This window comes from Garra rufa, chromosome 16, assembly GCF_049309525.1.
Source record: "Garra rufa chromosome 16, GarRuf1.0, whole genome shotgun sequence".
Taxonomy (NCBI): Eukaryota; Metazoa; Chordata; class Actinopteri; order Cypriniformes; family Cyprinidae; genus Garra; species Garra rufa.
Window position 1 is genome coordinate 38,895,981 of NC_133376.1, and position 23,621 is coordinate 38,919,601.

At 39.2% G+C, this 23,621-nt stretch overlaps 1 protein-coding gene across 1 annotated transcript; it reads left to right on the top strand.

The window, feature by feature from the left end:
* The first annotated feature begins 1,259 nt into the window (after positions 1 to 1,259).
* Positions 1,260 to 6,352, top strand: arhgef37 (Rho guanine nucleotide exchange factor (GEF) 37). Its single transcript, XM_073820857.1, has 2 exons — positions 1,260 to 1,428; positions 3,788 to 6,352. The coding sequence occupies exons 1-2, from the start codon at positions 1,303 to 1,305 to the stop codon at positions 3,995 to 3,997; spliced, it is 336 nt and encodes a 111-aa protein (XP_073676958.1). The 5' UTR covers positions 1,260 to 1,302; the 3' UTR covers positions 3,998 to 6,352.
* Positions 6,353 to 23,621: the final 17,269 nt, after the last annotated feature.

Genomic DNA, 23,621 nt, shown 5'->3' on the forward strand with positions numbered 1-23,621 from the left:
AAAGACACAAGAGACAAAATGGCGTCATGGTTTAAAATCTTGAATCGCACGGAAGGTTCCCCTGCTTAAGTCTGAAGTTTGCCAGGGACCATCTGGATGATCCAGAGGAGTCATGGGAGAAAGTCCTGTGGTCAGATGAGACCAAAGTAGAACTTTTTGGTCTTAACTCCATTCCCTGTGTTTGGAGGAAGAAGAATGATGAGTATCATCCCAATAATACCATACCTACAGTGAAGCATGGGGCTGGAAGCATCATGCTCTGGGGGTGTTTTTCTGCACAGGGGACAGGACGACTGCACTGTATTAAGGAGAGGATGAACGGTGCCATGTATTGTGACATATTGGGTAAAAACCTCCTTCCCTCAGTCAGAGCATTAAAGATGGGTCGTGGCTGGGTCTTCCAACATGACAATGACCCAAAGCACACAGCCAGGAAAACCAAGGAGTGGCTCCATAAGAAGCATATCAAGGTTCTGGAGTGGCCTAGCCAGTCTCCAGACCTAAATCCAATAGAAAATCTTTGGAGGGAGCTGAAACTCTGTGTTGCTCAGCGACAGCCCCGAAACCTGACAGATCTAGAGAAGATCTGTATGGAGGAGTGGGCCAAAATCCCTCCTGCAGTGTGTGCAAACCTGGTGAAGAACTACAGGAACCGTTTGACCTCTGTAATTTTTAACAAAGGCTTCTGTACCAAATATTACAGTTTTTTTGACTCAAGTGATCAAATACTTATTTGACACATTAATTCAAAAATAAATTGTTAAAAAAATCATACAATGTGATTTCCGGATTTTTTTATTTTTTCTGTCTCTCACAGTGGAAATGCACCTATGCGGAAAATTGGAGACCCCTCCATGATTTCTAAGTAAGAGAACTTGCAAAATCACAGGGTGATCAGATACTTATTGACCTCACTGTGTATATATATATATATATATATATATATATATATATATATATATATATATATATATATATATATGTGGGTAAAAATCAGAGTCGCTCAATGTAGTAGCCAAATTGGCTGGTGAGTGAAAAAGTTAATTTCAGTCCCTGGTTATATATGCAACATTCTACTGCTTTTTGTTAATGCCCGCAGTTCCTGTAGTGCATTCATTGCTGTTAAAAAGTATTTGATAATGCTGTGAGTGACATCTGCTGGTCAAATACAGTTAAAGCACATCAAACCTGTAGAATAGAAACACTGTGCAGATTTGAGTGTCTTGATAGGACTTCCAATTTTTATTTCCTTTAGGCCCGAGGGGATATGTGCCTGCCTCGAAACTGACGCGCTACCACCAGATGACTGTTGACCCACCACAGTCTCCTCATCTGAACGTCACGCCCTCTGGTCCAGGACCCCGAAGACACTCCTACACCCCCGGAGCCCTCCCGCTCCCAAAACCCACGACCACGCCCTGTTTTCAGGTGACTGACTGCACATCTGCACAGACATACATTTGACTGACAGGTCATAAGACCGCCAAGTTACTCATTCTGATTCATGTGTCAAACAAAACGAGACCTCTGGAGATTGATAGCAGGTCTGCAGTATCTCATAATCATCAGTCACACACACTTCAGCATTTGTAAATTCAGTATTGGAGGAACAGAAATGATCTGCCGCTCCTTGTCAGCAGAAGTGACATACTCTATCACGGCCACCTACGCAAACACACGGCACCCACACATACACACTGATTTATTCATCTGCATGATCTGCCTGTCAAACAGCTCCCTATCGTTGTGGCTTCATGTTTAAGAAAGCAGACATGAAGGTAGCTTTCGACTGTGAGTGTGGGAGATTCACGGCTGTTGTGACTGTAAAAATAGGACTAATTTTTCTAAACAATCTTCACGGGTTGTTTATCATTGTGACAGTGCAAATGATAAACAGGGCGACTAACGTTTCAACACCAAGATGAATTATAAATCTAGGTTTTGTTGCCTCAAGTGGAAACTGTATAACTTTGCATTTGCAATGCATTGATGTTTAAAAACAATATTGAAGAAAATGTGACTGGTGTTTGCACATGCAAAACTCGCCTCCATGATGTTTGCACAACGTGAATGATTGCAAGATTTTGTTTTCAGTATATTGCTAAGTGGTTGCATACTCCCTTTTTAAGAGATTTTTTTCCAGTCACTTTTTTTTGTTATTAAGAATTTTTGTTTATTTATTTTATTATTCATTATTTTTATGTTCACTGTGCATCAATAAATAATAATAATTTAATTTAATTATATATTTAATTATATCCAATTTAATTTAGTCTTTTTTATTTTTATTTATTTATTTTTCTTAGCAATTATATCACTAAAATTGGCATGAAATGGAAATTCACCATACATACACAATTTATATAAATATATATAAATCCAATTTTATTTTTAGATTTCGGGTCAGTTTTCAGTTTTTATTTATATTTTATTCTAATTATATGTAAATAAACATACACTGCTGCTCAAAAGTTTGGGATCGGTAAGATTCTTAATGCTTTTTAAAGGAGATTTTTCTGCTCATCAAGGCTGCATTTATTTGATTAAAAATACAGAAAAAAATTTAATATTGTGAAATGTTAATGCAATTTAATAGAGTGGTTTTCTATTTTAATATACTTAAAAATATAATATTTTTAACTCTGAAAGAAATGAATACTTTTATTCAGCAAGGATGTTTTACATTGATAGTAAAGACTTCTATTTCTAGATTTCTATTTTAAATAAATGCTATTCTTTTTAACTTTTTATTCATCCAAGAATCCTGAGACAAATATCACAGATTCCAAAAAAATTAAGCAGCACAACTGTTCGCCAACATTGATAATAAAATATATTAGAATTATTTTTTTTAAGGGATCATGTGACACTGAAGACTGGAGTAATAGCTGATGAAAATTCAGCTTTGCATCGCAAAAATAATTGATATTTTAATGTATATTAAAATAAAGTTATTTTGAATTGCAATAATATTTCAGTTTTTAAAAAAAATCATTAAAAATCATACTGATCTCTTTTGGGCAGCAGTGTCCGATTTTTATTTTATTTATTATTTTAGTTTAATTTCATTTAAAAAAAAAATTTATTTGAACTTTTTTTTTTTTTAATGCATATTATTGATCTTATTATGAATAATTTTCCATTCAACCATTCCACAGAACCAACTGCATCACACTTTTTATCTTTCATATAAATAATAATCAACTACCCTCAAATGCAGGTCACAAAACAGGAAAGGAAAATATCCGCTGCTACTTCTATATCATTGCAACTTTGATTTGAACATTTTGGGTTAGGGGTTTCTTTGAAACCCTATGACCAACAGTGCTGCCACTGTTGAACATGCTTCATAAGGCATTACTGATATGAACCACAAGGGGGAGCACTTAATCTAAATTATCCTTTCAGATTTTCTTCAGAGCTCTTTTTCAGTCTCAAACACCTATTGAGAACTTTAATTTCCTCATGAGCTATAATAAAGCCCACTCTTAACACTTGAAAATGTCTCAAGCACATTGTGTAACACAGAATACCACTTAACTTTCAAATCTAAAAAGATGTTGCACATAATCGAAAGAGCTCTAAAAAGCACATTCGCCCACAGATTTTAACATCCCAGTTGTTCAGTTTCACCGTTCGTGTGGGATTCAGCAATGACTAACTGTGTTTTTCAATTTTATGCAATGTCAGTTTTTTCATCTTTTGACTTTTATAAGGGTCAAAATCTATCAGAAGGCAGATTTTCTAATTGCAAACCACTCTAATACTGTCTGATCTCCATCTGCAGGTGTATGCGGGCTACGACTTCACGGCAAGGAGCGGTCACGAGATTTCTCTGAGAGCTGGCGAGCCGGTGCGTGTGGTGGAGCCTCACGATAAGCGTGGAAACAAGGAATGGAGTCTGGTGGAGGCGCGCGGCCAGAGAGGCTACGTCCCCTCCAACTACCTCGCCATCCTCCCTTCTGTGATTGCCTCACCCACCTTCCCTTACCGCTAGAGCTCATCATCTACTCCCAGTATCCAAACACACACAGACCATGAGAAACACTTTCCCTGAAGGGCTCTTGATGCGTGAGGGGGCGGATGGCTGCTGTTTGATGCGTCATTTGACTGGTGTATGTACTGGAGTGGTGCTTGGGCCCTACTGTGGAGTGCTCGTCCATATACTTGATCTTCGCTTTGCCTGGGGCTGTTACTGGTGGAGATGGTTTTACCCAATGAGAGGAGAGCTGCGGGGCAGCCAGACGTGCCGTTGTAGCACATGGCTGCTGGTGGAGTGCTGTTTCTACAATTACCACTTGGATCCACACCTCAGCTGTCCAGTGGAATGACGCGTTTGGCAGGCCTGGTACTACTTTGCTATTGAAGAAATGGAGAATATTTGAGTTTTTACGGCTGAGAATGGATCTCATTTCATGATTCAGACCTCTATTGCACTGATTCCCAGCCCACTTGAGATGACTAACATGCAGACTTGAAGACGAGATCTTATTAATGTTCTTACAATATTCTTGCTTGTGCATCATTTTAATAATACTTGATGGACAGCTTTTAGATATTTATATTTGTACTGTGGATCTAAAAAGCGGACACTTAGGACACACTTAAGATATATGCATGTCATTAAAAGGATAGTTCACCCAGAAATGAAAACTACCCCATGATTTACTTTCCCTTAAGGCATCTTAAAAGTATATGACTTTTTTCTTTCAGATGAATACAATCGGAGTTATATTTTAAAAAGTCCTGGCTATTCCAAGCTTTATAATGGCAGTGAATGGGTTTTAAGAGATTTAAGTCCAGTAAAATGCATCCATCCATCATGAAAAGTGCCTCACACAGCTCCAGGAGTTTAATAAAGGCCTTCTGAAGAAACTTGATGTATTTGTTTAAGAATAATAGCTGTGTTCATGAGAGAGTGACATGGAGGTTTCCTTTGTCGTAAACAACTTGGTTCTCGCAAGATTAACATATTCTCACCAGATCTTATGATGCACTAATCTTCTGCTCAGGTTACAGTTTATAAGATGGATATTTTTCTTACACAAACACATCAATTTGCTTCAGAAAACCCTATTAACCCCCCAGACCTGTGTGGAGCACTTTTAATGATGGATTCATGCACTTTATTGGGCTTCAACAGCCATTCACTACCATTATAAAACTCGGAAGAGCCAGGACATGTTTTAATATAAGTCAGATTGTGTTTGTCTGAAAGAAAGAAAGAAAGAAAGAAAGAAAGAAAGAAAGAAAGAAAGAAAGAAAGAAAGAAAGAAAGAAAGAAAGAAAAGTCATATACACCCAGGATAGCTTGTGGGTGAGTAAATCATTTTTCATTTTGGGTGAAAATCTATCCCTTTAATGCATAGATGATAAAATATCAATCCATATTTTGTGCAATGATGATTTAGTTTTATTTGAAATGATTAAGCAGTTGATACACTGCTCGAAATTAAAGCAAAATTAAATTTGGTCGACCGATATAATGCCGATAACAGTCAATATTTGCCATTGTGCACAAACTTTCACAAACAAGACTACTGCACAGTTATTTTTTACTTCCTTTTTTAACATTTTTTTATTCGTGAATAATACTGTAATTCGATTACAGAATCAAGAATTTGCTACAGTTATAAATCTGTTATTTTTAAGTGAACATATTTTTTTATTTAAGAATTATTACCTAAAATGAATAATGTCAAGCACTAGAAAAAAGTATTATCATAGATTTTTTTGCTTGTCAAACCTTAGTAGTTCATAGCTAATGGGATGAAATACACCTATGGCTATGATTTGTTTGCAGAATCTTTTTGGAGTGATATTTACTTATTTATGCCATGGCATTCATACATTTTTAATAGTGTCTTAAGTGTCCAGATTCTCTTCGGAGCCACTGTGTGGTAGACGTCGAAGACACTGTAACTATATTGAATCCTTAAGCTATTCTTAATGCTTGCATGCAGATTTAGTTCTGGCTGCTGCATTGTGCTCATATTGTGACCTCATAACCTACGATGAAGAACCCATGTCGAAGATGATTTGCTGCAGTGTGCATCACAGACAGCTGTCTGCCTGCTTTTGCATCTGCTGTCCACCAGAGGCGCCAGAGCATCCTCTGTGAAGACTGTCTGTCATTGCTACCTTCCTCAGTGTTGGGCTAATCCTCCAAACAGACTCATATATTATTCATCTGATCCTCACAATCGCCTTAACAGGGATCCAGCGAGAGGCAGTTTGTCTCCTAGTGGTACCGACCCCTGAATAAGGCATCATCTGTACATGTCACTTTGAAGAGATATTTATTTTATTTATTCCAAATGTCATTAAATCAATTCTGTCTTGAATTAACCCATCAGAGCTGCTGCAATCCATCTCATATTTTCACACTTGTGTCATTCAGAGAAGCATGGCCAGAAATTATTCATCAAAAGCAGCAAGCAGTGAGCCGCTTTGGCTGAAGGTTTCCGCCTGACCTCTGAGTGCTCTATTTATACCCAGCAGATTAAAACACTGACGTTGAACAAGGCAGAGTATTTCCGTCTGCTGCAGAGGTTTATTTTGGAGATGTGCATTGGGTTTGAGGCCGCTTTTAGCAGGAATAGTGCAGCTATTCCTCCGAGAACGTGCAAATGTCAAGCCAGGGCTGATGACTGTGTTTTGTCACGCTGCAGGCAGAGAGAGATGCTGCGGCTCGACGTCCGGGAGCGAGCGCCGCCTGTCAATCGCTCCAGCTTCCGTGCTTGTCAGCAGAGCTTTGATGCACTGAATCCCTACAGCTACCACTTCCTCTATGCGACAGAACTCAAGGCTCTATAAATACATTTCTCTATTCAATGGTCTAAAAATAGCCGCTTGTCGGTAGGAGCCCTCTATGGCTCCTCCTGTTGGATCTGTTGGGGACTGCAGCTCGGGTTCTGTCTCTCTCCTGTGGGAGGTGCGTCTCTCACATTACATCAAATCGTGCCCTGGCCTTAATCTTCGTCTCAGCTGATGAGCCGTGGAGAAATGCTACAGTAATTAGATATATTATGTATCCCTCACAACATTACATACTATGAAGCATTTCCTTGTGGGAGAGCAAGCAAACCCAACACTTCTATTGCTGCTCCCTGCTGTAGATGTCTGTTTGTGTTCGCATTAGAGAGAGAAGGGAGGATTGAGCCATGCAGTAAAGGTTTTGGAAGACTGCAGTAAACCTAATTTCCACAATTTAATTTATTGGCTATTTTGGGGGCAGTAAAAAAAAAAAAAACAGTAATAATATCTATACTTGCTTTAAACAAGATTAATTTACTTGACGTAAAGATGTATAATATTTAAATATATATATAACAGTAAATATTTTATTACTTTTTCAGAATTAATCATTTTTTTTAAAGATAATGTTTTAAATATAGTTTACAGTAAAGCAAGACAATAATACAGATGAATAATTATGTATGATAGGATTTTTTTAAAGCATAAAATTAACAAATATTATTCCAAACAGTATTTTCTTGTTTTAAGTGTTATATTTATTTATTGAGTTATTTGTGTGTGTGTGTGTGTGTGTGTGTGTGTGTGTGTGTGTGTGTGTACCTGGTATTCATCACGTTGTGGGGACCAAATGTCCCCACAAGGATAGGAATACCAGTAGATTTGGACCTTGTGGGGACATTTCTCAGGTCCCCATGAGGAAACAGGCTTATAAATCATGCACAATGAGTTTTTTTTGATGAAGTAAAAGTATGCACAATCTCCTGTGAGGGCTAGGTTTAGGTGTAGGGTAGGTGTAGGGCCATAGAAAGTACAGTTTGTACAGTATAAAAACCATTACGCCTATGGAATGTCCCCATAAAACATGTAAACCCAACGTGTGTGTGTGTGTGTGTGTGTGTGTGTGTGTGTGTGTGTATATATATATAATTATGTAAGAGTAAATATTTAGTTATTTTCTTAATATCTTAATATAGATGAATAACTATGTGTGATTGGATTCATTTTTTTAAAGCGTAAAACTAACCAAAATTGTTTTGCAATTAATGGTTAAAACATAAAGAAAAATGCCAGTGTGATAAGAAAATAAAGTAATGTTAACATATTAAAGTAACTATTAAGTTCATATTGTTTTACTAATAGTAAATAGATATTATATTATTAGTATGAATATCTCAGAATATTGTGTTTTACAGTAAAATTAGATGTTTTTAAAATGAGATTTACTTAAATAGCAAAACTGCAATTGCATAAGAATATATCTTTTAGTTTAACTTAGTTGTTTTAAAAAGAAAAAAAATGGCATAATAAAATTATAGAAGAATTCTAAAGATATATTCACTGGTAATATGGTTATATATTTAAAATTCAGTAAATCTTTGATTAGTTTCTCAAAATTAGTCTTTTTTTAAATGAATGGCTTAAAAATATTTTACTGTGAAGCAAGACGAAAATACAGAGTAATAATGTATGTTTGTATTTATTTTATTTTAAAACAAAAACAACTAGGCTGAATATTCTAATCAAATAATGTTAGATTAAGATTAATATTAATATATTAAAGTAATATATTAAAGTGTATATTAAGTTAACATTATTTTATTAATAATAAATAAATATATTATTAGTATGAATGTCTCAGAATTTGTTTTTAAAACAAGATAGATTTACTTACTGAAAATATTTTCAGAGAATATACCTTTTATTTAATATATACCTATTATTTAACTAATATTCATTTAATTAATAGCTAATATATAATAGCAAATAGTATTTTCTTGTTTTAAGCATTACATTAACAAAAAAAGTGAGATCTGTTAGGGAAAATGGCATATCAAGATATAATCACTTGTAAATCTTATATTATTAATATTTCTCTAAATCAATCTGGTTTTCAATTAATGTTTTGCTGTTAAACAAGACAAAAATGCTGATTAAGCTTTTTATTTTATTTTTATTTTCAGTAGGGGTGAGTGATTGGAAACAGATCCTTATTCAATATCCAGTCTTTTTTCCCAGCACAATCGGAAATCCTCTTGCTGCCAAGTAAGGGCAGCATAGAACGGCTTGTGTAAGTTGACCTGTCAAAAGCTGCTGAGTAGAAATAGACACCGTGGCCTTGTCCGGCTTAATTCCGGGCCTGTATTTAGTAACTTTTTGGCACTAGTGTCATGATTGTGTTAGGACAGTCAGCTGATCTGTGGCACAACCGACTTTAAAGGAGTAGTTCACTTTTAGAACAAAGAATTACAAATAATGTAAAGAAATGTTTTTTTTTCTCTCCATATAATGGACTTCTATGGTGCCTCCGAGTTTGAACTTACAAAATGCAGTTTAAATGCAGCTTCAAAGGACTCTAAATGATCCCAGCCCAGGATGAAGTGTCTTATCCAGTGAAACGATCGGTTATTTTCTAAAAACATTAACCATTTGTATGCTTTTTAATCTCTACACAGAGTACACACAGAGCTAGACAAGATGAGCATTTGAGATTTTGCTAGATAAGACCCTTCTTTCCTCGGCTCTGATCGTTTAGAGTCCTTTGAAGCTGTATTTAAACTGCATTTTGGAAGTTCAAACTCGGAGGCACCATAGAAGTCCGTTATATGAAGAAAAATCCTGAAATGTTTTCCTCAAAAAAAAAAAAAAAAAAAAATTCTTACGACTAAAACAAGAAAGACATGAACATCTTGGATGACAAGGGTCACCCTTAACTGTAAATTTTTGTTCTGAAAGTGAACTACTCCTTTAACCTTAAAGGTGCAGTGTGTAGATTTTTGTGGTAAAAAACCTGAGCGATAGAACGTTTTTATTATTTTTGTTTTTATTTTATTTATAATCATTAACTGGATTTTACAAAATGACAAAATTAAACTAAAGTTATAGCACAGAAGGCACACATTTGACAGCAATCATAACCACACATTACTCACCTATCTAAATTAGGTTAAACCTTAAAAAATAAATCAAAACTCTTTAAACATGCAGTTAATCCTGAGGCATATTTTGTCCACACACCAGAAAATGTCCATATCATCCTTAAATTAATTTGTTTCTGCCATTCTAAAAGTTCATTATGTTGCTGCACATGAAATATAACGCAGATAACATTATATATCTATATAATTCGCGTTTACAAGATATAGGCATTCAAAACTTAGTCTCGTCACTTCCACCAATGTGAATCAACGATTTTGATGATATCACTGTGCACTTCAGTTTTCTCCTCAAACGTTCTGTCCAATCAAATGCTCTCTAGAGTCCGTAGCGTCCCGCCCCCTACACAGAGACGCAATAACATATGTGCTCATATGTGTAAACTACATGTATTAAACTACACAGCCTCAGCATGATTATGATCACTATTTTGTTTTAGCAAGAGATTCAAATTGAATCTGTGGGGTAATTTATTAGTCTGTGGCTGTCATAAGCTTACAAATGCGGCTTTACCGAGCTCAACGGCTCTGGCCCGAGCAGATATAAATGGAACGCTATTGGCTATTCAAAATAAGTGGGCGGGGCTGGGCAATATGTTTTTGTTTCAGTTAAAAGTACGTCACCATAGAATAACACTGCGTGTTTCAAGGCACTTCAGTGGACCTTTAAGCCATAGATATATATACGTAGATGCCTCATTAGCGACTGTTTCTATGGGCCTTTATCAAAGTCCCTTTAAGGCAAGTCATGTCACTCGGCGGCCATCTTTGAAACGCTACTCGGGCAGGCAAGTGCAGCTCCTGTCTGTTTGAATGGGGAAACATCAAATTCTCCAAAACTGTTCACCAAGCTTACGATTAAATTTCATATTTTAAATCTCCAAAGAAATCCAACAAGAACTGCCTCATAAATATGGTTTTGGAGAATTTGATGTTTCCCCATTCAAACAGACAGGAGCTGCCCGAGAGGCATTTCAAAGCTGGCCGCCGAGTGACATGACTTGCCTTAAAGGGACTTTGCTTTATATGTAAGCCGTCCGCCATTTTGCTGTGGTCCACTTGACATCATTCACCCATAGATCTATGTAACCGACCATAGTAATCACTGAATATTCGAAATGCCACAGTCCTGAACAGCCGTTGGTCTGCGAACCTACAGTATGGTGAATGACGTCAAGTGGACCGTTCCAAAATGGTGGACTCATCTACGTGCTTGGAGCGGTCCAATGGGGTATCTACGTATATATATCTATGCTTTAAACCCCTTTCTATACCCTGTCAGTTGGTCGCACATATCCACCATGTTTGTAGTTTTTTTACACTTTTTATGCATGATTGTAGTTCTAATCGAATCCTTGTTCACCGCGTAATGTGTTGTGGGTGTAACAGAGGCCAGCTAGTAGGAGCTGTGCAGGGAAACCTCACTCCCAGCCTTTAGCCTCCTTGTTAGTGCGTCCCCCTCTCGTGCTGGAGACTGGAGACCCGGGTTCGAGACCCGCTCGGAGCGGGTGCGGTAGGACCCGGGTGTGAGGGGTTACATTGGTGCCGTGACCCGGATGGGAGTGAGGTTTAGTGGGGTGAGTGTAACGGAGGCCAGCTAGTAGGAGCTGTGCAGGTAAACCTCACTCCCCGATCTCAAGAGACGCACTAGCGACAGACGCTAGAGGTTGCAGCCTTTAGCCTCCTTGTTAGTGCGTCCCCCTCCCGTGCTGGAGACTGGAGACCCGGGTTCGAGACCCGCTCGGAGCGGGTGCGGTAGGACCCGGGTGTGAGGGGTTACATTGGTGCCGTGACCCGGATGGGAGTGAGGTTTAGTGGGGTGAGTGTAACGGAGGCCAGCTAGTAGGAGCTGTGCAGGTAAACCTCACTCCCCGATCTCAAGAGACGCACTAGCGACAGACGCTAGAGGTTGCAGCCTTTAGCCTCCTTGTTAGTGCGTCTGCCTCCCGTGCTGGAGACCCGGGTTCGAGACCCGCTCGGAACGGGTGCGGTAGGACCCGGGTGTGAGGGGTTACATGGGCAATATAATAGCAGTTAGAGTGCGCATTGATCCGTATTTCGTATCCTTAAGTTAAGTAGTAGACCATCTGGAAATCTTTGTAATACTTTTTTAAACATACTATGATTTGGGACATTCTAACTCTATTTGCGAATACTATTTAAGATGGATAGTTTGCGAATTGAAACCTGATTGGGCCACAGCAGGAGACTCCGCCTACAACCGGCTGAGCCTGCTGCTGCCGTGTGACTGCTGTGACGTATGGTTCTGCTGTTCTGCAATCAGTCATTGTTGGGCTCACCCCTCCCTTTACAGAACTACGGAAGCCGATACAGGATTAAGACGTCGTCGTTTTAGAAAGCAAGGAATAATGAGGTTTCATTTCAAACGTAAATTAAGGAATTATCTTTACTTAAGTATTCAATAAAACAATGTTATTGTGAATATTACTGTTACTTGTTCATCATTGTGTGTTTTTCGCAAGAACAACAGTGATGAAACGCGATCTGTAGAGCAGTTTGTCCGTTTAGGGCTACTGTAGAAACATAACGGCGACTTCCATGTGAGGGGACCCGTGGTGTATGCAGATATAAACTGATAATTCTAAGGTAATAAAAACATAATGGCTCATTAAGTAAGGTCTTTATACACCCCTGAAAACATAGTTATGTATATTATATTGCACCTCTGTCTAGAGATCATCTTAAATATTACACAGTGCACCTTTAACCAAAGCTCATCTTGGGCTGAATCTCAGGCCCAGCTGAAGCCCCTCAATGAAGAGGACTTAAGCTTTTCCCATGCAGACCCACTGCGAAATACAGCAACACTCCTTGAGTGACCTCTGCGAGAGAGAATGTAGCCTCAACAGATCAGCTGTTTATAGGACTGAACTATAAGCTTAAGTTCATAGGTGACAGTTTACGGTTTCTTGCCCAGACAAACATGCCTATCTGACATTAAAGGCTTGTTTATTTATAGAGCAAAGTCTTGGCATTTTTACATGGAGATGAATTATATACCGTGTCACGATATAAAACGATCACTTTCATATTGACATGTAAAGATGATGAATGTGTATTTTGTCAACTGTGGTGGACTGTTTACATGTTGACCTACATAAACGCTGAACCGTTGAACTTTCGCTTCTATAAATCCTGTTGGCCTTTAAGTGTGAGAGCAGGTAGTCGTGGATCCCGTCCAGCACAAGAAGGCGAGAACGGATTCAATAAATCAGCTCGATGATTTTTCCATCTTGGTTGATTTTCCCTCGGAGACAAACACACTGCGAAATGTAGCATTTGAGTGTCATTTCCCTTGATGCAGCCTCATTTTGCAGCCACCTCTGTTTGAAAGCATGCATACGTAACCCTCTTCTATAGGTTCCTGTCTTTCTCTCAGATCTCTCCACCTCCCCTTGCTTTTCTTTCAGGTTCTTGTAAACAGTACTGGCCTTGAATGTCAATGATGTCAGGTGTCAACAGAGAGGTGGAGGACTTTGAGCTTTGGAGTAAAGGGTGTGTGTATGTTTGGGGTCATGTTCACGAGTGCTTGAGTTTGCGGCGTGTGTCCCCTTTGGAAATTCGATAGGATACTTTATCTTCCTCGTCTGATGCTCAACTTACAGGCTGTTGCTTATTTTTAATGGTGAAGTTCAAATTTATTGCATCTGAATGCTTTGATCTGAGAAACGTCTCTGGGTGCAAGCTCTCGCACTTAAATTGAACCCAGCCAGTGTTGCTGTTTTTAGTTTTTACTGTATGTCAGATTGGCCTGCATGATTAATATAATCTGGTGTTTTCAAGGTTTCAGATAAGCTTGGTTCATAGTAAATGCAGCTCTACACAAACTGTCTCTGCATGTGAACTGAGTTTGCATGTGAACATACATTTGGGAATGCAACATGTGCCAAGCCATCTTTCCCTTGAGCTGAAAAATAAAATAACAAAATCTTTTTTCTTAAATACTACATATTTAATTATATATATATTTTTTATTAAGTAGCCTAATGTAATAATTATTAGTAATTGTAGTAATAACCAAGGGCATAGGTTTGATTTTGGCAATGGTTGGGGACATAAAAGCAGATAATTATTTGAGCAAATTTCTAGGAACAATTTAGTAGTTGCTGGACATTGGTTGGGACATGTCATAGCGTCTCTACTAAGTTCTACACTCTTGAAAATCAGAACAAGCAATGTCTGACTTTAGTTCTCTCCTTAAATATGAAGAGGTGAAATTCAGATTAACAGATTGAGTTACTCCAAATTTCACAAAAAGCTTATGGATGTAATAATTTACGTTGTAACAAGGAGGGGTCAGAGACGTGCGGATCCATTTGCAGCATTTATTTGAAGACGTGGTCAAGCAGACAGGGTCAAACACCAGCAAACAATAACAACGAGGATAATCCAGAGAGTAGTCAAACACAGGCAGAAGGTTGGGGCTGGCAGCAAGAATCAAACACGGGAGGGAGTCCAGGAATCAAAACACAGGGAAAACAAACTCGGGGAGAAACGCTCGGAAATACAGACCATACGGAACAATAAGACTTCGCAGAGTGGCTGTGTGTGTGACAAGCTTAAATGCAGTCAGTGGGATGAGGTGCAGCTGTGAGCGGTAATCAGTAAAGTGAGAGCAGGTGAATGCAGTGATTAGTGCAGTGGCTTGTGGGGAATGAAGTCCATGAAGTGTGGTGCAAGAGTTAATGATGACAGGATAGACCAGATACGTGACATACGTCAGTCACTGAAGTGAGTTGCACAGAGAAATTTTGGTAATTTTTTTTTATGTTCATCTGAACTCTTTCTGTTATAAAAATGTTTTCTTTGGATTGTTTGACTACTCAAAAGAGAATATAAGAAAATATAATTTAATTAATTTGTGTTTCATGCTAGCTAAATTTTACATGCATAAAAAAAACCTCTTTTCTTAAAGACGCTCATAAATGCTTCCGATAAAATGTTATTTAGGCTTCAACAAGCATCATTCACAAACCACTGTTATTCTTAACAGAAGAGCAAGCATGAGCTACTGCGTGCATCCATGGCAGAATGCAAGCAAACCAAGCTCCTTTAAAGTTGACATCTCTCAGTTCATACGGCATCTGATGAAGCTCTTATAACACAATGAATATTATGTACAATGAATCTTTCACAAATCACAATGTCTACATTTCATGTGTTTTAATTCGTGAGATGCAAAATTCAGCAATGTGCAAGAACTTTTGAGCAGTGAGTGAATTCTAACTTGAACGCCTCTGATTGGCCGATTCAGTCCAGAAATCAACAGATGGCTACATTGCGGTCTTGCGAATCATTTAAGTCAGGTTAGAACTTTAAAACGGGTTCACGAATCATTTGAGTCAGATTGGAACTTTACAGCGGACTCGCGAATCATTTAAGTCAGATCAGAACTTTAAAGCGGACTCGCGAATCATCTGAGTCAGATCGGAACTTTAGAGCGGGTTCGTGAATCATTTAGCGAACTGAATGATTCGCAATCTGCGCTCCGAGCGGAACTTTTGAGTGGTTTCGCAAATCATTTGAGTCAGAGCGGCTTCGAAAATCAAATGAGTCAGATCGGAATTTTACAGCGGGTTCGCAAATCATTTGAGTCAGATCGGAATTTTACAGCGGGTTCGCGAATCATTTGAGTCAGATCGGAACTTTACAGCGGGTTCGCGAATCATTTGAATCAGATCGGAACTTTACAGCGGGTTCGCGAATCATTTGAGTCAGATCGGAACTTTACAGCGGGTTCGCGAATCATTTGAGTCAGAACAAAACTTTACAGCGGGTTCGCGAATCATTTGAGTCAGATCGGAACTTTACAGCGGGTTCGCGAATCATTCGAGTCAGATCGGAAATTTACAGCGGGTTCGCGAATCATTCGAGTCAGATCAGAACTGTAGAGTGGGTTCACGAATCATTCGAGTCAGATCGGAACTGTAGAGTGGGTTCACGAATCATTTGAGTCAGAGCGGAACTTTAGAGCGGATTCACGAATCATTTAAGTCAGATCGGAAGTTTACAGCAGAATCGCAAATAATTTGAGTCAGATCGGAACTTTAGAGCGGGTTCGCGAATCATTTGAGTCAGATCGGAACTTTAGAGCTGCCTCGTGAATCATTTGAGCCGGATCGGAACTGTAGAGTGAATCATTTGAGTCAGAGTGGAACTGTAGAGTGGGTTCATGAATCATTTGAGTCAGATCGGAACTGTCTTGCGAATCATTTGAGTCAGAGTGGAACTGTAGAGTGGGTTCACGAATCATTTGAGTCAGATTGGAACTGTCTCGCGAATCATTTGAGTCAGAGCGGAACTTTAGAGGGGGTTCGTGAATCATTTAGCGAACTGAATGATTCACAATCTGCGCTCCGAGCAGAACTTTTGAGTGGTTTCGCAAATCATTTGAGTCAGAGCGGCCTCGAAAATCAAATGAGTCAGATCGGAATTTTACAGCGGGTTCGCAAATCATTTGAGTCAGATCGGAATTTTACAGCGGGTTCGCGAATCATTTGAGTCAGATCGGAACTTTAGAGTGGGTTTGCAAATCATTTGAGTCAGATCGGAACTTTACAGCGGGTTCGCGAATCATTTGAGTCAGATCGGAACTTTACAGCGGGTTCGCGAATCATTTGAGTCAGATCGGAACTTTAGAGTGGGTTCGCAAATCATCTGAGTCAGATCGGAACTTTACAGCGGGTTCGCGAATCATTTGAGTCAGATCGGAACTTTACAGCGGGTTCGCGAATCATTTGAGTCAGATCGGAACTTTAGAGTGGGTTCGCAAATCATCTGAGTCAGATCGGAACTTTACAGCGGGTTCGCGAATCATTTGAGTCAGATCGGAACTTTAGAGTGGGTTCGCAAATCATTTGAGTCAGATCGGAACTTTACAGCGGGTTCGCGAATCATTTGAGTCAGATCGGAACTTTACAGCGGGTTCGCGAATCATTTGAGTCAGATCGGAACTTTAGAGTGGGTTCGCAAATCATTTGAGTCAGATCGGAACTTTACAGCGGGTTCGCGAATCATTTGAGTCAGATCGGAACTTTACAGCGGGTTCGCGAATCATTTGAGTCAGATCGGAACTTTAGAGTGGGTTTGCAAATCATTTGAGTCAGATCGGAACTTTACAGCGGGTTCGCGAATCATTTGAGTCAGATCGGAACTTTACAGCGGGTTCGTGAATCATTTGAGTCAGATCGGAACTTTAGAGTGGGTTCGCAAATCATCTGAGTCAGATCGGAACTTTACAGCGGGTTCGCGAATCATTTGAGTCAGATCGGAACTTTACAGCGGGTTCGCGAATCATTTGAGTCAGATCGGAACTTTAGAGTGGGTTCGCAAATCATCTGAGTCAGATCGGAACTTTACAGCGGGTTCGCGAATCATTTGAGTCAGATCGGAACTTTACAGCGGGTTCGCGAATCATTTGAGTCAGATCGGAACTTTAGAGTGGGTTCGCAAATCATTTGAGTCAGATCGGAACTTTAGAGCGGGTTCGCGAATCATTTAGTGAACCTAATGATTCACAATCCGTGCTCCGAGTGGAATTTTAGAGCAGGTTTGCAAATCATTTAAAAGAAATCGAAACTTTAGAGCGAGTGAGCTAGAAAAAAAATCTGTATGAAATATTTTCCCAAAAAATGCATCCCTAATGTCAGACTTACTTTAGTCTCCCAGCACAAAAACCTCATTAATTAAAAGTAGCGATTATTAGATCTCCCCCAAAGTTGTTTTCTGAGTGCAGTGATCTTAAATCTTTAATATTGTGTCATATTTTTACACTGTCTAGCTGTGAGAACACTTGGCAAGGCTCGACATATCCTAGTGGCCAATAGCATTGATTGAAGGAGCCACTCAGCTTTTCAGACGCTATCTGTGCTGCATGATAATGCCGTTTGGATAGAGACCCTATCCTATCTATTTGATAACACACAAGGCAGATTATAGCCATAAAGGAAGCTATAGCCACAAATGGGGATCTTAATGGCGGTGGGAATGAAGTGACCCATCCGCTCGCCCACGCAGGTAAGATCTGCTGACCTTTCAGAGTCCATTTCACGCCCTCATATCCAATGTTCCTGTGGTTGTCATGTTATATGGAAACCTGTCCTTCCTCTGATCATCATGATGTACCTTTGGGAAGAAAGTGCTCTTACATCACTTTCTTTGGGTCGATGCTTGTGGAAATGATGTTGAGGCATTTACAATGGACGTGAATGTGGAAAATGGATGATTTATATATGATTTTAATCTAAAAGTGTTTTGGCTAAGTATTCATTGCAAAAAAAAAAAACTGTAACCCATATATTTTTGGAGGGACAAGTGGAAGTAAAGTGAAGTGGAGGTAAACTGAACCTTGTACATTTGAATATATTTGTCAATTCATCACTTACTCAACTAGAATCCGTATTTACACAGTGTATTAATTAGGAATGCTCATTGGTTGCATGCTGCTTATTTCTGTTGTTTTTGACTGTTTGAATACCAGCAGCCATCATTCTTTGAAAACTGACACGCGCAATCTTTTCATACAAGTGTGAGGAAAATAGCCCTGTCGTTCACCTTACCAAAGGCGGCTGGCTGGGAAAGCATCCAAGCGGCCGATGGGAGAGGGGAGGGAATGCTGCTGCTGTGGATCCCATATCTTTTCCCAGCCCGGTTTGTTTGTTTTGAGACATGGTGATCATGTGACAAACTCCTGTCTTCCCAAATCCATCATCTCCTTGTTCTTGAGTTAGCAGCTTTTCCCATCCTACCTTAATGGGCCTGCTGGGAAAACGACTATAGACATTGTTTGAATTCAGCTGTTGATGGTAGACTCTGTGTTTTGTTTAGATACACACATAGCAATGTTTTGAGAACTTGCGTTGAGGAACTTTGAGAATGTTCTTCGGAACAGCAGAGGAGATTAAAAAAGAACAGAGTGTAAACACTTAACTGTCTGCCATGGAAACTGCATGGAGCTGCTCCGAACACGCTTTCATTAAACAGCACTCAGCATCAGTAAACCTGTCCGTCCAAAAGCATCCGTTTACAGCTACTGTGTAGATTACTTGCAAACAAAGATTACATGATAAAAATTGTAGTCAGTAATCATTGTATCATTTTAGGTAATGTATTCTGACTCATTTTGGATTACTTTTAGATTACATTTGACTTACTGTTATGAAAAGCAAAGAGAAATAAAATCTATTCCATTCTTTGTTGTCAACATCATGAAATGCATTCAATTTGACATTGTTCCAGGGAGAATAATAAATAATAAATAAATAAATATAAATAATATAAACCCATGTAATAAATAAAAAGTAACTGTAATCTAATTACAAGTATTTGAAAATGTAATACAATCTAATTACAAATACTATATTTTTATAATCTGATTATGTAATCCAGATTACATGTAACACTGTCTGTTTAGCATTATTGGTATACGTGATTATAAATGTAAACTAGATTTTAATATTTTATGAGAAAAACATAAATGGTTACTACTGCAATGCTAGAGTGTTAGGGAGGAACGCAAATGTACTGCAATGTGAATTGCCAAGATGTTCTGAACTGCTACTGATGATGGTTGATAGGGTGTGTCTAGGTGGTGGCTAAAATGTTGCTATGCAATGTAGTTGCTAGGGTGTTCTGTCTAGTTACAAGGGCACTGCAAGGGCGTCTGGTGGTTGCTTAGGTGTTGTTATGTGTTCTTGGTGGTGTGTAGGTGGTTGTTAAATGTATTCTAGTGGTTCTTGTTGCATTCTGGTGGTTGCTAAGGTGTTGCTAGGGCATCTCTATGTGTTTCTAAACATATTCTAGTGGTTGTTAGCACATTCTGGTGGTTGCTAAGGTGTTGCTAGGGCATTTCTAGGTAATTGCTAAATGTGTTCTAGTGGTTGTTGACACATTCTGGTGGTTGCTAAGGTGTTGCTAGAGCATCTGTAGGTGTTTCTAAACATTCTAGTGGTTGTTAGCACATTCTGGTGGTTGCTAAGGTGTTGCTATGTGGTTTCAAGGGTGTACTGGGTGCTTGTTATGGTGTTTTTTTTTATGTAGTTCCTAATGTTATTCTGGTTGTTGCTTAGTTTCCAAGTTCTGATATCTGTTAGTGTTCTGTGGTTGCTACAGCATTGCAAGGGTTGTTACTATGTGGTTGATAGTGTTATTTGTGGTTTATTAAGCATTCTTTGTTTTTGCTAAGTTGGCTGTTCAGGTGGTTGCTATGTTGTTGTTGTTCTTTTAGTGTTCTGCTTAGTTGCTAAAGGTTTTGCTATGTCGTTGCTACTGCATTTTTAGGTGCTTGGTAGTGCATTGATATCTGGTTGCTAGGTAAGTGTTGCTAGGTGGTTGCTGGGATTATTTTGGATGGTTGTTAGAACATTGATAAGGGGTTGTTAGGGTGTGGTAGCAAGTTCATTGATAGGTGGTTGCTAGGGTGTTCTGGTGATTGTTGGAATGTTCTGGGAGGTTGTTAGTCCATTGATAGGTGGTTGCTAAAGTGTTGCTAGGTGGTTCCTAGAGCATTGATAAGTGATTGTTAGGGTGCAGTCACAAGTGCACTAATAGGTGATTGCTATGGTGTTCTGGTGGTTGCTGAGATATTCTGGGTGGTTGTTAGTTCATTCGTTGGTGATTGTTAAAGTGTTGCTAGGTGGTTGCTGGGATATTATGAATGGTTGCTAGAGCATCGATAAGGGGTTGTTAGGCTTTGGTTGCTAGTGCATTAATGTTGTTTCTAGGGTGTTCTGGTGTTTGGTGGGATGTTCTGGTGGTTGTTAGTCCATTGATAGGTGGTTGCTAATGTGTTGCTAGATGGTTGCTGGGATATTCTGGGTGGTTACTGGGCATTGATAAGGAGTTGTTAGGGTATGGTTGCTAGTGTATTGATAGGTGGTTACTAGGTGTTTTGGTGGCTGCTGGGAGGTTTGTAAAGTTTTAGGTGGTTGGTAAAGTATTGCTAGGTGACATGGTGTGGTTGCTGGGATGTTCTGGTGGTTGTTGGAATGTTCTAGGAGGTTGTTAGTCCTTTGATTGGTGGTTAGTTAAGTGTTGCTAGGTGGTTGCTGGGATATTCTGGGTGGTTGCAATGGTGTGGCTGCTAACGCATTGATAGGTGGTTGCCTGGTGGTTGATAGAGTATTGATGAGGGGTTTTTAGTGTATGGTTGCTAGTGCATTGATAGGTGGTTGCTGAAGTGTTATGTGGTGGTTGCTAGGGGTGTTGTGGTGTTGCTGGTCTACTCTGGGTGGCTTCTAGTGCATTGGTGCATTGTTAGGGTGTTTTGGGGTGGTTACCAATTAGTTGCTTGCTAGCCCAAGTCAAAAAAGTGCTCTAGATGTGCTTTGGCTTTTTTTTTTTATCAGTGCAAGTCTAATGTTTTTTTCTCTCTTCTCCACTAGATGAATACTGCAAGTACTTCCCCTTAACCAGCCACATGATTTAAGGTATAATTCACATTCGTAGCACAAATGGAGCGGGACAAGTTACACAGTGAAGTTTAAAATACGAGCACATAATAATAGTAAAGCATGTCTTAGCAACCACCCCCAATCATTCTTCATTCCAAGAACAGCTTCCTCATTTCACACATTTGTTAAACCATTTAATCATCTCATTTCCCCTCTGCAGGTCTGGTTTCTGTCTTCCGTTGCTCTTATCTCTTCATCTCATTAAGTGACCTTTCATTTTTACACTTGCTGTACCTACTGCCCCACTGCCTCTCAGTCAAGGTTGCTCAGGAGCTCAAGGTCAGACTCACAATAGTGCTGACAGTCCGAGAATGCAGCTGCTTTAAAAATATCGTTGATCACATGCATGAGGGCAGAGCTTCATGCAGCTTGCAACTGAGAAAGATTACGGCTACTCATACGATAACCACAAAGCACTGCAATAGAGCACTGGTTTATGCACCAGTGGGGTCACCTTTGGCTTGTCAGCCAGTAATCGCACTTGCCCGAAACACCTGTTTCAGGTGTTCACCTGCATAATCTTCAGTACACATGAAGCATTTTCAGAGGTTTTTTTTAAAACCGGTCCATCTGGACAAATGTACAGTGTTCTGCAAGCACAGGACTTATTGTTTTGCCCCTACTGTAATATGCTTTATGTGTAAACACAGCCCACAACAAAACCCTGTTTACAGTGTAAATAATCTGCAGGAGACAACTGGAAATGAAAACACTGTCTAAACCGGTGTAGATTAAAACATAAACCGATCCCAAGAAGCCAAGAAGGAAAATTAACTTTCCCTCTAAAATATACTAAGTCCTTGTGCTCGTTTTAACATTATGAATTTTCATAAAGCTAATCAAGCATACCAAAGGTGTAAATCCTATTGTGCTTGAATATAAAATAATAGTATATTAAAATGTGCCGTTTCTGTAATAACTGCCTGGCCTTTGAGCTAAAGCAGGAATTGTGAATCCCCTCAGGCGACGTTCTCATCCTCCATCATGTGAGTGATGGCTACTATTGCTGTCTGGAGCTGTATTTATGGACACTATTGTGAAAAGGGACCACTAGGGGGAGTTTTGTGCTATTCTGTCTGCCATTGCAGCAAAACAAATAAATATACCGCTTTTTATGCTTCTCATCTGTATTAATCTGCCTGCAAATCACAACAAGCGGATAATGCTTTTCCATCGTGGCACTAATAAAACGCTCGGCACACTTGCTGAGGCAGCGCGCCATATGTGAAGGTTAAGGTGTCCTCGACTTCCCGCCTGTGGTGAATAGAGATTTAAATTAACCAGTCATTTTCATAACAGCTCCTTGATATTAAATGGAAAAAAATGACGAGGCCAAGAAATGAAAAAAATCAGAGTCGATATCCGTGAGCAGAACTCTGAAATCATTCCATTTTGTGGAGCACAGTGTCACTAAAACCCTGCAACTTCAGGAAAGAAGTCATTTTATCAGCGTGAAATGACATCAAGCGGCACTCGGCTTCGGTTTACTGTTATTGCTGTCAATATGGAAACAGAGGGGCAGATCAGCGTGAGTGCAGCACTGGTGGGTTTTCATCAACTGAGACGGGGTCATTTCAGTGCCTGCAGTCGCTTGACCCCTGTTCCCTGTTGCTCTGCTGGGATTTGCGTCAGATTATGGTTTGCAAGGAAACCGCTTTCCATTTTTCTCCCTCCCTGTTTGCGCTGTGTTGCAGCAGATGCATGTGACTGCCCAGGTTTGCTCTGTCAATGTTAGACCCGGCCCTCTTATAAAGCCTCCGGGAAGAGTCTTAAGCCTAATTTGATTACATCATGATCGACAGCAGTCGTGTCTGACAGAGTACCGGATGAGATTTTTCCATCCTCAGTTTACTAACTAGTCCTGTGAACCATTGACACAGTGGAAAGGATGATGAAATGTGGATTTGTCAACACTACGGTCCCGTGACTGTATACATCACCTGTCTAAATGTCACACAGATATTTTAACAAATTTCCCATGTAGAATTACTTTCTTTTGGCCTTGTATTTGCCTATAACGTTCTATTTTGACACTACCAGTCAAAAGTTTTTGAACAGTAAGATTTTTAATGTTTTTTAAAGAGGTCTCTCTCTGCTCAGCTGCATTTATTTGATCGGAAGTACAGCAAAAACAGTCAATTTTAAAAATATTTTTACAATTTAAAAAACTGGTTTCTATTTAAATGTTTTAAAATGTAATTTATTCTGGTGATTTCAAAGCTCAAAAAACATTTAGAAT